The sequence below is a fragment of the Rhinolophus hipposideros genome, assembly GCF_964194185.1.
Source record: "Rhinolophus hipposideros genome assembly, chromosome: 17".
NCBI classification, from domain to species: domain Eukaryota; kingdom Metazoa; phylum Chordata; class Mammalia; order Chiroptera; family Rhinolophidae; genus Rhinolophus; species Rhinolophus hipposideros.
The window spans coordinates 32,199,414-32,214,768 of NC_138063.1; the positions used below are offsets into that span (position 1 = coordinate 32,199,414).

At 34.9% G+C, this 15,355-nt stretch overlaps 1 protein-coding gene across 6 annotated transcripts in view; it reads left to right on the plus strand.

Annotated features, from left to right (window-relative positions):
• Nucleotides 1-15,355, plus strand: part of NOL4 (nucleolar protein 4) — a 304,929-nt gene that overhangs the window by 222,447 nt on the left and 67,127 nt on the right. For all 6 annotated transcript variants that reach the window (XM_081079085.1, XM_081079081.1, XM_081079080.1 and 3 more), the window contains one exon: nucleotides 7,664-7,777. In XM_081079085.1, coding sequence (XP_080935211.1) covers nucleotides 7,664-7,777 — 114 coding nt within the window. The remainder of the gene's footprint in view (nucleotides 1-7,663; nucleotides 7,778-15,355) is intronic.

Below are 15,355 nucleotides of genomic sequence, written 5' to 3' on the forward strand. Positions count from 1 at the left end.
GAAACAAATGGCACTCACCTTACACATACATGAAAACCAGTAACATTTGAAATAACAATGTAAAAACTCCTGCCTAGCATAGTACATGGTATCTGAGGGACATGATAAAATGCAGTCTAATCTGAAATTGCTTTACTGGCAAATCCTCACTGCCTCAATCTATTGAACTATTTGGAGACTGAATCAAATATGTCTTTGTCTAGTTAATCCTCACTTCTAGCTAAGAGTAGCTAAATCTCTCTCTTTTCTGTGTGCAAATTGTACTTTGTGGTACCTCTTTTGTAGTTTTATTTTATCCTGTCTTGTATTACTGTTACTTATATATGGACCTTAACTCCCTAATAAGAAATTATGTTTCTTGAATACTATGCTTCTTAATGTGTGCATCTCTGTATCACCCACAATGTCTTACACAGTGCAACTAGTAGCTCACGAAAGCTGCTCAATACAAGTTCAATTCATTTGAATTAAAATTTGAATGAAAGATGAGTGAGTGAATGGATACTTACTAAGGTGTTACTTTGTGGTAGAAATTTCTTGGGAGAAACATTTTTTGTGTGTGTTACGTGTGTCATAGTATTCTGCAATTGGTATTTGAATTTAAAAGCTACTGCTAACTGAAAATCTTTCCTAATATATTATAAATCTTTAGGGAATTTTTTTCCCTAAAGAAGGCAGTTATGTAGCATTTAATTTTAACTATCTTTTTAACTCTTGAAATACTATTTTTAAAATATTTTCATCTATTTAGCAATTAGTATGCATAGGTAGTGATATTAATTGTCTGAATAGAATTTGTGTACAGTTTTAGGTTACGCATGTAAACTATTTGGTCAAAAATGCCATGATTTACAATAATCATAATGTATATAGTCACTTATTTTCAAAATTAAAAGATGTTTCCTAGTGTAGACTTAAATAAGTGGTCACTTAGTTAAAAATAAAAATCTGTCATTTCATTTGATAATTTTGTTTATCTTGCCTTGATCAGAGGTATTATCAGATGACATTAGCTAAACTGGGCTTCTAAGCATCAACTATAAGACATTAATTCACCAAGTATTAATGAAAGATCATTATTAAAGGCCCATAATGTTTTAACATTAAGTCCAAAGCACAGATTATTAATTCATAATGAAATATTTATAATCAGACCCTCTTTGAAGGTTCATTAGCGTTTTAGTGTAAAATTTCCAAACTCATTCTAAATTAGTCAAGGGAATTTTCTTAAGAAACTGGAAAGTCCAAGGATTCACACATAGCTGGATCTCTGGGCTCAAATGTCAGGGATTTGTCATTATCTCATTTCTTAACTATGCTTCTCTTGAGTATTGGTTTACCTCTCAGATGGGTCCTTGCTAACTGTTGGGAAATTCTGCCATCAGCAGCTTTCAGCCTCTCTTCTTAAAACTTACAACCCAAGAGCAATCTTCAAGCTCTAGGCCCCCATTGCCATGAATGGACTTGGATTGGCCCTGTTTGGATCATATGTCCATCTCTTGGATCAGTTACTGAGAACAAAGAGATCAGCTTCCATGATTGTTCAACCCTTCCATGATTGTTCATATGGCCAGGGTCGGGTCAGTGAGGAACATTGCTTAGCATTTCCGCCAAAACCTTAGAGATGTGTGGTTTGGTTGACCTGCTATTTTAATCCACATTCACAGATCTTATCTGAAATCTTGGATCATCTATGGTTCAGAATTCAGAACTTTTTAGATTTTGGGAACATGATAGGGTACATATTCTGTTTATTGCATAACACTCACAGCAAGGTCTGGAAAAAACATCCCATATACAAATATATTATTATTTCTGCCACAAAAGTTATAAATATGCACAGAAAGTAAGAAAAATACTATAGTTATAGTCAGGTTTATCTGCCAACTGAGCTTGCCCCAAGTTTTAAGAAATCTTTCAGTTTATACCATGTTAGGGTTTCAGAATTGCTGATAAATGTTCTGAGTCTGTAATAAACATACTTTATTGGATGTATGTTGTACCCTTTGTGCATTGCACTACTTTGCAAATTCTATAATGGCAGAGATAGTATTGTATATCTTCTTATCTTTGGACTTGGCACAGTTCCTGACATAGTAAGTGCTAATTAAATATATTTGTTGAATAAATAAGTGAGGATATCAGTGATTTTATATACATTACTTAACGGAAGTAATTCTTAACAAGTGCCCCATGATATAGAGATTATGTGTTTTTAATTCATAACTTACTGAGTCTCACTTTTGCCATTTATAAAAATAGAAATAATGATATCTGGCAGGATGACTGAAGTTCAGAGGTATTAAATAGCAAAAGCAATCATAAAGATTGCCAATAGCTGATTGCACAGTAATATCCAGGTCAATCTGATTTAGTTGCTTAGCTGTTACTTGATTCCACTGATATCTACGACTGAAGCTACCTATTTAATAGAAGGGATCCCTTAGGAGCCGTAACTTTTCACACAGCCTGGAACAATTACGCCTAACGGTGTAGATACACCATTTGAGGGAGATAGAATGTGCATATCATCTGAGCTGCAAAATTCTTAAATTATATATTTTATAAAATAACAAGAATGGGAGAAACAATCTTAATTTAGAGTCCCACCTAAACTCTGATTACTGAATAATTTACTTTATTTTGGAGGAGAGCTCATTCTACTTAAAATCTTTGGGTGGATATCACTGTTGCTCCCAATCTGGCTTTGTCTAATTTATGATGAGGCTAGACCTAAACACTAAAGTCTAGAAAGTATTGCCATATTAACTCATGAACAGAATCTATATTTTTAATTTCTTTGTACATTGTTATGATTTTAAAAATCGTGCAACATCTTAAATATACAACAGAAGTTCAGGGGACTCAAATATTGTTTACTTTATAGTTTTAAAATGAAAAAATGGAATAGCCTGTTGGTGTGGTGGTAAATTTTACATGCATATGTAAGGAAAAACATAGGCATATTGTGACCACAGACAGCATTCACATCTTAAATTGCTGATTAAAATATGATTTTTTTTTTTGAACTCCTAAAGCTCTATGTGACAGTTTAGCCATCTGTTTAATGAAACAACCACCACTGATTTGGGCATAGATAATTATTATGATAAGAACAGTGCTAGGGAAAGATCAACTCATCTCAGTTGAGAATAACAATTAATTATGAAGAGATAATTAGTGCAGGGTGGTTACCATTATTTTATATCCAGAGAAGAAATAGGTAACAAATCTCAATCTAGGTGTAAATCACATAGAGTGTAAGATTATAAACATTTTTAATCATTATTTTAAAAACTAATATGTATACTAAATTTACATATTTATAAGTAGCATATTTGTTGAGCTATATTCAACCAGAAGAAGTGCTGTTTTTCACAAATTATCTATTGAATTCTTTGCATTTGTTTTTCTTTATTAAACTAGTCTTATCTGAAGTTATAACATGGAAGCTTTTGTGCTATATGACCATTTCTACTGACGTGAGAGGAAATCTTTAGTCCTCATCCCTGGTGGAATCCATGACTACAGCCCTTAACACACTCTGCTAGTGACCTCTCAGAGAGATGCTACAGTGATATTAGAATAAGCTCTCTGTTATTAAATGTGGTAAATGAAAGGAGAGTTTCTGTGAAGATAGTTCTCAGAACTCATACTAAATAATAGGTTTAAATTTCTCTATGATAAAGTTGCTTTATAAAGAGCAAAATTGATTAATTTCCTTCCATCTTAATGTAAGTACGGCTGACCTGTAAAATAAGCAAAAAGCCAAATTATGTAGTCGAAGAAACTTTCATATCTAAGATCTTATAACCAGGCACAGCGTAATTGAGCTCTGCGTATATTGAGGTACATTTACATTTATTATCAGCTTGTCAGTATTAGAGCCAAGGGAATTTGTAGCAGAATCGCCTTACAGGAGAGAAAGAACTTGTCTGCCTGGCTCCTCATTCTCATTTTGGGTATGAAACTCAGGTTTATTACATTTCATGTACAGTACTTTCTTGCCACTTCCGGTTGCTCCAACATGAAAATCTTGTGAATTTAGATTGCATCAGTTTAGAACATGGAGCAGAACTTGGGTAAGTTACATTTTGCCTTTGTGCTATTTATTAATGAAGGGGGTTTTGAAGAATTAATAAGGAAATATATTAGAAGGATATCAATCACTTTAAGAGAAGGTTTTTCGAGAGATCCTAATATATTCTTTGCTTAAATGCAAAATGGAGTTCGCTGTAAATGGATTCCTCTGCAGGAATATGTAATATGTAAGAGCTTTAGCTTTATTTAAGCTCACCTTAGTGGTAAAATAAGAATATGTCATTATTTACTATGGATTATTATTTACAATTTTTGATCAGATTTTAATATCAATCCAGGTATTTCCACATCCATAGCTGTGTGATCTTGAGCAAGATATATAATCTCTCATAACTTCAATTAATTTTTTTCTGAAATATGAGTAATACAAGTACTTTTCTCAAGGGTTGTTTGGAAGACTAAATTAGATAATGAATCTAAGCTTTTCGTGTTAATGCCTATACATCCTAAGCACGAAATATGAGTTAGATAGTAATTTTTATTGTAAAATTAGGTTATGGTACTGTTTGCTACTTGGAAGTAGATATATTTCAAAATTTATTTATGATATAGTGAATTCTTTGAAAAATACATACATATGTTTTAAACTGTAATATCGGTTTTAATAATTCATTCTTTTTTGTTCTCCAATGAGCTTGAATCTGATATTATGATTATAATACATACATGTAAAGGGCTATCTTTTTTTGACTTTTTTCTTGGTTGAGCACAACAATTTATATATAGATTTTTTGAAATAATATTTTATATTAATAATGAATAACAATGTAAAGAGAGTGAAAGAGTTGAGAAATGGGCCACATGAAACCTGGGTTGTATATCAGGCTCAATTTGTCCTTTGGCAAATTATTTCATCTGTTGGGGTTTCAGTTTCTTCAGACTTTAGAGAAGAAACTTGGTACTAACTGATTGTCATGGCATTTGCAGTGATTATAATTCTGCAATAAACTCAGAACAACTCTATTTTCAAAACTATACTATTTAACTACTGGCAATGTCTAACCACATCTCTTTGCTTCTGTTTATTTTTTCCACTTCATACAAAAGAATGCATGATTGCTTTATTCAGAAGTTGATTTTTTTTCCCCTAAAATCTTGAAGTATTAGGTTATCCAGTGACCTTAAAAAATATCTAGATCCACTCAGCGAATACGTTCTAGTTTTTGAGAAGACCAATTTAATATATCTGGGGAAGACCCAACTCTATCATTTTCTCAGAAAGGGAAATTATATAAATTATCGTGCATAACAATTTGTACTGTTCTAGTAAAAGTCATTTTCTATTTTATTTTTAAAATTAAAACAGAATTTGAAAGAAAGTGCTACTAATTTTAATTGAAGGGATATTTTACCTTGTGTTCTGTTCAACAAAATTTTATGCATTAAATACTTATGTGTTTATTACTACAATTTAATCATCCTAATAAAATTTATATATTATATATTTATACACATATAAATCCAAAATTATGTATTCATAATTTTGAATGGAGATTCCTGATAAAGATAGAAAAATAAATGAGGAATTGAAATACATCTTTCTGAATTTCATGCAGCTATCAATATTTATTTTATTTAGATTCTGTTAATTCAGTCCCTAGAGCTAGATGAAGGTTCTAATAATATAGTTTATAAAGGTGTGAATATTCACTTCTATTTGAATAAAGCTAGCTATAATCAAATAAATTTGTTTTTGTTTTTGGTAATGGAAAGTTCTTCTTCTAATTTTTCCCACAACACCTTTGCCTCAAAGCATAATTCAGTTGAGAAGGATAACATTGAGTACTTATCTCCTATGTGATTTAGATTATATTTTTGAGTCATGCTGTGGCCATCTTTTAATCAGACAATGATTTTTTAGCTTTAATATATTTTTGGTTCTGGGTTGAACTAACTTGTCTATACTCAGTGAAATACAGAATGAAATGAAGAAGCAATATGAGTTTTAAAATTATATTTACATTTTTATGATAATTTTTTAGGTTTGCCTCATTTGACTCTTCTCTCTCTTTCCAGCATGCACATACACAACCCTAGCTTTCTAATTTCCTTCTCAACACTTCTGCTGCATTTTCCCTGCCACTTCAATGGACTGTCTTCTCTTTCTTTTGCAAAACATAACATTACAAATATTCTGATGCTTTATTGTCAAAGTTGTCTAACCATCCTTTCAGACATCTCACAAGGTTAGCAGGTGGAGACTGTATGATTTACCTTTCCTACCTATTGTCTACAGAGGTTACTTTGGAGGTGGAAGCATGAGGAAGTTGGCTGAGGCAGCTACAGAAATTAATTCCTAGTTCAAGCAAGGTCAGATCCTGGTCTCTTTCTACAGTACAGAAATTCCACTGAAGAGTATCTGTTTCAACATTGTGGTCTAAATTTAGCCATTCAAGAATATTATTTGAGACATAAACCTCATGTTTCAGTTTGCTAAACAGCACATTTTACATGCCAGTGTTAGCAAAATGAATCAAGTACCATAAAGACATGTTCAAATTCACTTATAAAAAAAAATATTCTTTATTAGTTCAGAGGTTTCTAATAAGTCATCCATACATATTTTAGATTGAGACTTTGAAACCCTAAGACGTCATGTTACCATATATGCTAAATTCCAGAAAGACTCTTTTATTTTGTAATATATTTTGCTATCTTATAAAATCTGATTTAATTTTCATGTTACTTATCATTCATTTATTTCTCTTCATTTAAAAAACTCCTCAATCTCATTAAGTACTTCATCTTTCACTTAGATGATTTTGTATGTAATTATGGGGAAAGAAAATGGAAAACTTTTCCGATTATCACAAATGATATGGTTAGTTGCAAACAATTTATAGTTAATTAGGAGCTTAGTTGGGGGGGTTAATTAATTTGTATGTGGGCTACATATATGATAGATTTCTAAATGTAACTATTAAATTAATATTAACTCATATTTTATGAATAAAACATGTAGACACATACACATCTCAAATCTAAAACATCAAATTTTTGTTATATAAAAATGGTCCTAGGACTGACTTTTTATTTTGTATTTAAACTAAAGTAAGTACTTGTTAAAGCATTTAATCATATCAATTTTCACAACTTAGACTGTAAATATTCATACTATTTCATATTAAGATTGACATGGTCTGAGTGTCTGTCAGTTTTTCCAATTATGTTTCAGCCCTGTCATTTGTTTTTGTTTTGTTTTGTCATATGTTACAAAAAAAATTAAAGGACTTGTTTTATTTGTGAAATCCAGTCAGCAGTTTTTCCACTGCCTGTTCAAACTCCAGCTTAATGGCCCAGACTAAATACTTGTGACAATGGAGTTATGGGAATGAATGATGAATCTGTGTAGTAACTACAGCTTTAAGCTCTGACTAGCTTTCAGTTTTCACTTTTGCAATTTCCATTTCCTCTTTTTATTGAATAAGTTCAGTTGAAATAAATGGATACTCCTGCACATCCTGTGAGCTCTTCTAAGAGTAGCATTGGCCTTTTAATGATACTGTTAATAATTTTTTCTTGTTTGTTTTCTCTCTCTCTCTCTCTCTCTTGTTTTTTTTAGTCTCGACCTATTCCTTCCCACCTTACTTCAGCAGTTGCAGAGAGTATCTTGGCTTCAGCCTGTGAGAGTGAGAGTAGAAATGCCGCCAAGAGGATGCGTCTGGATAGACAACAGGTACTGAGGAGTTTTGGGCTGTGGTGTACACCAGCTGTAGAAAATACGGTGAATTTAGTCTGACTTATGTAGAAGAACAAAAATTCTTGAATGAATTTTGAAGTACACAAATGTATAGATTTTTTTTTATCTATGATAAGAATTCCATTTGAAAATGCATGTTAATGAAATCAATGAAGATTCAACAGCAAAAATTTTCTGTGACGAACAATGGATAGTGGTAAAATTAATGAGTTATGTCTCTGTTCACTATCCAAGGTGAAGGCAAATTATTTATTTAAATAAGAGATTCTAACTAGTCACTTACAGTAGTTTTATAAATTTACCTGACCATTTATGATAATGACATGGTGGTATTCATTTTGAATGAAAATGAACTTTTCTTTAATTTACTGTGGTTTACTGCTAAACATCAATAGATTATGCTGGGAATGATGAAAGCACGAGATAATTTGAAAGACTAGAAACCATAAAATGGAGGTATAAAATAATGAAAATCTATGTCTAGGGCTTGCTTCCTCATTAATGAATCATTTACTGTATACCAATTAAGAATCATCTTCCTTTGTCTCTTTTCTAAGGATGTAAATCCCTGTAGATGTGTATATTTTTGGTGCAATCTTCACTGATGTTTGACTAAGTTTTACCCTTGTTTTTTGTGCATTTGTCTGTCTCCCTGTCTCATGTCTGGAACATCTTCATCTGTTTTCTTTTTCTCGCCAGCTCTCCTTCTTAATTATCTATAATAAATAACTAAATTATAATATACAGTGTTTCCCCCAAAATAGACCTAACCAGAAAATAAGCCCTAGCATGATTTTTCAAGATGACATCTCCTGAACAGAAGCCCTAATGTGTCTTTTGGAGCAAAAATTAATATAAGACCCTGTCTTATTTTGGGGAAAACATGGTATAACATTAAGTATTACACATAAAATTATGCTTTATTACGACTTTTACATTATTTTTACAACAAGTGATCTGGATGCTTCATATTTCTGATTGAGGTTGGGATGAGAAGACTAAATTATTAATCCAATTTTATTTTTCCTGTGAGCCAATGAGCTTCAAAGAAATAGAAAAAAGTTTTCCTATTCCAGGATTAGCATATTGAAAAATGTTCCAGAATGGCATTAATTTTTAATTCATGTGCTTATTATGAATATAACATATGCTAATAATTCTTAATGTAAAAGTGAAAGCTTCAGTTAAATAAAAAAATTGTATTAGTCTCAGATAAAATGTATATGAAAAAGCTGGTTTTGAATTGGCTAATCGTTCTTTGCTAGCAGTATTTATTCACAGATGCATGTCCTCAGTTGAGACTTCTATCACTATTATAGCTCTAAAATTTATCATACTTAAAATGAGTTATATGCAAGCACTATATACAAGACCATCTAGCATAGTGATTAGGATTGCACATTCTAGAGTTAAATACATCTGGTTTTGATTCTCAGCTTTACCTGTACTAATTGTATGACCTTCAGAAAGCTACTCCAATTCTCTGCTCCTAGATTTCTTCACATGCAAAATTAATAATAGTAATAATAATAATAATAAACAACCTATAGGGTGCTTTGAGAACTCTAAATGACATATTCATATTATATACTTAGTATTTGCCTGGCATATAGTAAGCATCAATAAATGTAGCCTAGGAAAGAATATTTCAACTGATGTTCTAGCTTTTCAGTCAGTGAACTGATGTAAGTAAAACCAGGAAGAGCATTAATAGTACTATCTCATATATAGGAGTTTTGAAGTCACACTAAGTTTATTTGAGAAAAGATCATAATTATAGAAATTAGAATGGTAGAATTCTGGGATTGAATGGGCTCTCCTGGTTGTTGTCTTGCCAATATACCAGAGGTGCCAAAAAATGTATACAAGTGGACACTTTGGTCAACGTTGCTCAAGCAGTAGTTCACCCTAATCAGAAGTGTCTGGACGCTGATGGTAACCACTTTGATCACGTCCTGTAATTGCAGAAGTCAAAAGTGACTTGTATTCCTCTTTTGTTATTGCTATATATTGAGTATTACAATTTTAATACAGTATTCCTTTCTTAAAATGTGTATACATTTTTGGGGCACCCTCTATATATATTCTACCTAGCCTGTATTCTATTAGGTTGGTGTAAAAGTAGTTGCAGTTTTTGCCTTTATTTTAACCTCTAAACCCCAATTACTTTTGCACCAACCTAATAGAATATCCCTGTATAGTATCAGTTATAGCGCTGTTAGATTAGAAAATTAAATAACTAATACTACCACTACCTATGATATCACTCTACAAAATCCCCAAAGGTAGTCTTCCACCAATCTGTGGTCAATTACTTGACCACTCTTCTCTTAATCTGTAAAATGGGGATACAAATATCAAATTCATAGATTTATTCTGAGAATTTAATAAGGTGGTGCATATAAAAGTGTGCTGCATTGAATAAGTTTACATATTGTTAAAGATAGATTATATTCACCATTTGCTTGAATACCTCAAGTGATAGGACAATCTCATCTCCACTAAAGAAAGACCTACTATTTACTAAAACATGTATCTTATTGTCAGAGAGGTATAATCATTCTGATGGTCATTAAATTGAGCTCAAATTTGCTTCCGAGAGCTTCTACCCTATGAAGAATAGTTGCTAGAGCTACTGAGGCATGTCACTTCTTACTGTAGACTTGGGAGTAGAAAACAGAAGGGTTCAGGACCAATGGTCCTTGATCCTACTTCCCATGTTAGCTATTTCTTTTTCTGTGTCCTTACACATAGTGGTTGGTCATTTATTGCAAGGCTCTGTCATTTGGGAATGGAGGATGTTCAATTGCCCCATAGAAATATTCTTTGCAGGCCCTAGAAGGGTTCAGTGGGCTTGGGATTCATGGAGGAAATGGAAGAAATAACATAGATAATACATTTTATGGTTTATTGGAAACCTAATAGCTTAACATTTTTTTTCTTCGTTTAGTGTTTTCAATAACCCCATGAGAGCAGGTATTAATATTCGCATTTATATACAAAGTCGAACAATTAAGTTTGCAAACTTGTTGCAATGATGTTGCTAACCATTTTTTGATATCAGAGGGATTATTTATTATGAATTTATACCTACTGCACAAACAGTTAACCAAGTTTACTATTTGGAAGTGCTGAAAAGGCTGCATGAAAAATTTGGACGACCTGAACTTTTCTCCAACAATTCACGGCTCTCGCATTACGACAATGCACCAGCTCACACAGCACTGTCTGTGAGGGAGTTTTTAGCCAGTAAACAACTAACTGTATTGGAACACCCTCCCTACTCACCTGATCTGCCCCCCAATGATTTCTTTCTTTACCCAAAGATAAAGGAAATATCGAAAGGAAGATATTTTGATGACATTCAGGATATCAAGGGTAATTCGATGATAGCTCTGATGGCCATTCCAGAAAAAGAGTTCCAAAATTGCTTTCAAGGGTGGACTAGGCACTGGCATCGGTGCGTAGCTTCCCAAGTGGAGTACTTTGAAGGGTGACCATAATGATATTCAGCAATGAAGTATGCAGCACTTTTTCTAGGATGAGTTCTCGAACTTAATTGTCAGAACTCGTACAAAGAAACTGACGTTCGGAGAAGTGGGAGGATTTCTACAAGGTTGCTCAGCTGCCTGGGCAGTCAGGGTATAAGTTCCTATTATGTGAGGCTGACACTTGTCATCTATCCATGATCCTGTACCTTATCATTATGTTCACTAAGAGAAAACCTATGTTCAGGTACAAACTCTTCAGACTCATCATTTGTGCCTCTGTACACAATATTTTTGACAGTGCAGTTTTTTGTTGGAAAACTGTCTGCTTCATTCACAAAGATTGTTTTGTACTCTTCTATAACTAACAAACCAGGTTTCCCCAGTAAACAAGTTATTTATTCCAAGCATGATATTTTTCTTTTGATGTGGGCTTGAAAAATGTTATAAACTTCCCACAAAGTGCTTCACATCATCCAGGGAATGGGTTATACACTGTGAACACTGATTTAATGTTGGATGTTTCATGGTATTTATTTTTATATTTAATATATTTTTAGTAGTTTAATATATTAAACAGATATTTTAAAATATCTAGACTATTTCTTCTTACTATGAATTCTATAAACTTCATTTGGCACGCCACACAGTGGCTCCTAACAAGTGATTTTGCACTTCCTACCAAAAAATGGAGATGGGGGCGCCCTCTCCTAATTAGATCTAAATATTCTTTTTGTCCAAGTAGAGTTAGCCAGAGGTCTTTTGGGTGTTGCCAATGAGATCTTCCTTTGCTGTGAGCACTCTTAAACCAACTCACAATTCTTAGAATTTTCTGGTGACTCAGATTCTTCACTGTGCCCCTGCCTATCTGTAGTTACATGGGCGTTAAAGAATCGGACAGTTAAAGTTGGATTATATTAAGCCACGCATCTGACTGACTACTGGCTGCCTGTGGTAGCCACATGTAGGGCTGTAAATATGTGTGCCCTTCTGAGTTTGTGAAGCTTGATGAATTAATTGGATTTTATAAAGTTCTTTGAGCTGTGAACATAAAAGGAATTATGGATGTGTTAAATACCTTATTTCATACGTCCACCTCGCACCAAAATCCAGAGGAGGCTTGTTATTATGCAGCCTCAGCCCTAAGGCAAGCCAGGGGCAAGGACAGCCATCTTCTGCTCCATCAGGAATCAGATTTTACAGAACTGAGGTCAGTCTCCAATGAGTTATAGAATATAATTCAGCATTGCTTTTCTTTTAACATGAAAATTTGGAACTTTTATGTTATCTAGGAAATTCTTTCTCACTTTGACAATGCAAAAGAATGGGCAATGTCAGAGTTCACTTTTATAAATCTATGACACAAATGGAAAAATGGCATTTTTCTCTAACTTTATTATTTGGTATTATTTCATTACTGTTTTCTTAAAAACAAAGATATCTCAAGGTTCTTGATAACAATTTATCTAAACAGAGAGACAGAGGCAGAGAAAGTGAGAGAGAATAGACCCAGCTAATTGCTGGTGATTTATCGTCCATTGGTGTGTACTTTTTGCTGTTTTGGTGGTGTGTATTTTTTGCTTTCCTCGATTTGGTTCATTCAGTCATATTAATTTGTAGTTCTGTCGAAGCGATCACATAAAACCAATGGTCAGGGGCTTCCCCGGCAGCAACAGATATAGCCCTCATAAAAGACAAGGCGGTATGAGTGCTGGGTGACTGAATTTTTGCAGTGATTAGGACAGATGTGATGTGACATTTAGACTCTATTGAAAAGACCACTGTGGGGTGGATAGAGGACATGGCATGTTAGTTGTTTGTGACACAATGAAAGGTGAGATTGCAAGAAATAAAATACTGACAACTGGTATATTGCTAAGTTAAAAAAAGAAAATTACTTCTAGTAAACCAGCAAGAAAACATGGGCCCAGGACCTAAAAATGTTTAGTAAGCCCATAGTTTCTGCTACTCTGTTTTCTTTAGTAATGGTGAATTTACTGCAGCCTGTATCTCTTCATGATTTTTCCGTTGTGTTAGAGTATTAAGGAGTGGGCATATTATAAAAAGCAATGTAATTGTAGGTACAGAGATTTGAAATATAGCCAGGTAAGTGTCGTGGCAATTTTCATACAGACTTTTTATTTTGTCATGGATGTATTTGAAAACTATCTGAAATACCATGGTGAAGACAATTTTTAGGAGAAATCCAAGATGGTGGAGTAGATAAATACTGTGCCTGCTCCTTCCATGAACACATTAGAATTACAACTAAATTACAGAACAGCCAACCTGGACAACCATCTGAAATCTGACTGAACAGAAGTTTTATAACTAAGGATATAAAGAAGAAGCCATGTCAAGACTGGTAGGAGTAGCAGAGATGCAGAATGGGCCAGCCCTGCAATTCTTTGTGGCGGTTGAGAATCAGGAGGTATATCTCAGCCACAGAGCTGTGCCCTGGAGGAGCGAGGCACCCCTACCCCACACTAGGCTCTCCAGCCCAGAGTACTGGTTCTGGTAAGAGGAGCCCCCATAACATCTGGTTGTGAAAAATAGTGGGATTTCAACCATCTGGGTGGAACAGAAGGCCACAGGAAACCCAGACATCCTCATAAAGGGCCTATGCACAGACTCACTCACTTACAGGCATGCACCTTGGGCTCCAGCAGAGGGACAGTGACTTGGGGGACATCAGAAACATATAGAGGGGAGACTGAGGTGTGTGGCTTTGGAGCCAGGGCTGCTGGACCGTTGCCATTTTTTCTGTGTGGGGTCTTCCTCTTGTGCAGCCAGCAAGCGGGTGCCATCTATCCTGTGCTGAGCCCTCCCCACACACAGCCAAATCTGAATCTAAATGGGTCTGCTTAGCTCTGGGGAGACCCTACCCTACCTAACTCACCCAATGCTGGAGGCACTTTCTGAGGTAACAACCAGCCTTGCCCACATTGCACTCTTTCTTGAAACACTGTCAGAGTCCATGGTCCTCAGGCAGGCAGCAACTGGTCTCCATTTACTCTGAGACTTTTGCTGAGTAGTTCCAGGCTCAGCAATGGCATCCAACCAGAGTCTACATTAACCTGGTGACCACAACTCTTCCCACTCTAGTAACTCCCTGAGACCCAGCCTCACCCAACTTTTATACCACATGAGGCTTTATCAGTGGCTGAACCTTAAGGCAGCCAGCAGGTGGCAGGCCTCAGGGTGTCCTGGATTTTTGTGGAGCTATCCCGGGCCTGGTACTAGTGGCAGCTATTGTTCATTCACAGTATGGCCTCTTCCACGTGTCTCCAGGTTTAGCACAGGTAGCAAACAACCATGTGTAGCAAACAACCACGGGTCACTTTGTAGCTCCTCCCAAGTAGTCCCTGGCCAGTCATGGGCAGTGGGTGACCTGAGCCAGCACTGGAGCTCCTCCCAAGAACAAACATACTTGGAGATTTGCTTCAGACCACAGGTGAGCACAACTCACTTAGCCCTACAAGCAACACACACAAAGAGAGGTCTAAATGGACACCAGTGCCTGCTGGGGCAAGTCTCATTCAGTGAGGTAAGCCTCCTACATAGTAGCACATGAGCTGTGCACATGGCCAAAACCCAAATCCAATCAGCATGAAAGTCAATCCCACACACTGACATGGCAATAACAGTCAAAGCTCAACTATAACAGAAGAGTACACACAACCCACACAAGGGACACTCCTGGAGCAGGTGACTAGGAAAATTGTGCCAGGGTCCCACGGGGCACCTACTACATAAGGCCAACTGGCCAAGACTTGAAGACATAGCAGCCCTACCTAATACATAGAAACAAGTACAGAGAGGAAGAGCCAAAATGAGGAAACAAAGAAATACATCCCAAATGAAAGAACAGAAAAAAACTCCAGAAAAAGAACTAAACAAAATGGAAGCAATCTACCAGATACAGACTTCAAAACAATGGTTATAAGGATGCTCAAAGAATTTACTGAGAACTTCAACAGAGATAGCAAGCATAAAGAAGGACGCAGAAAAAATAAAAAGTAGTTAGAAGTGAAGAATACAGTAACTAAAATGAAGAATGCACTAG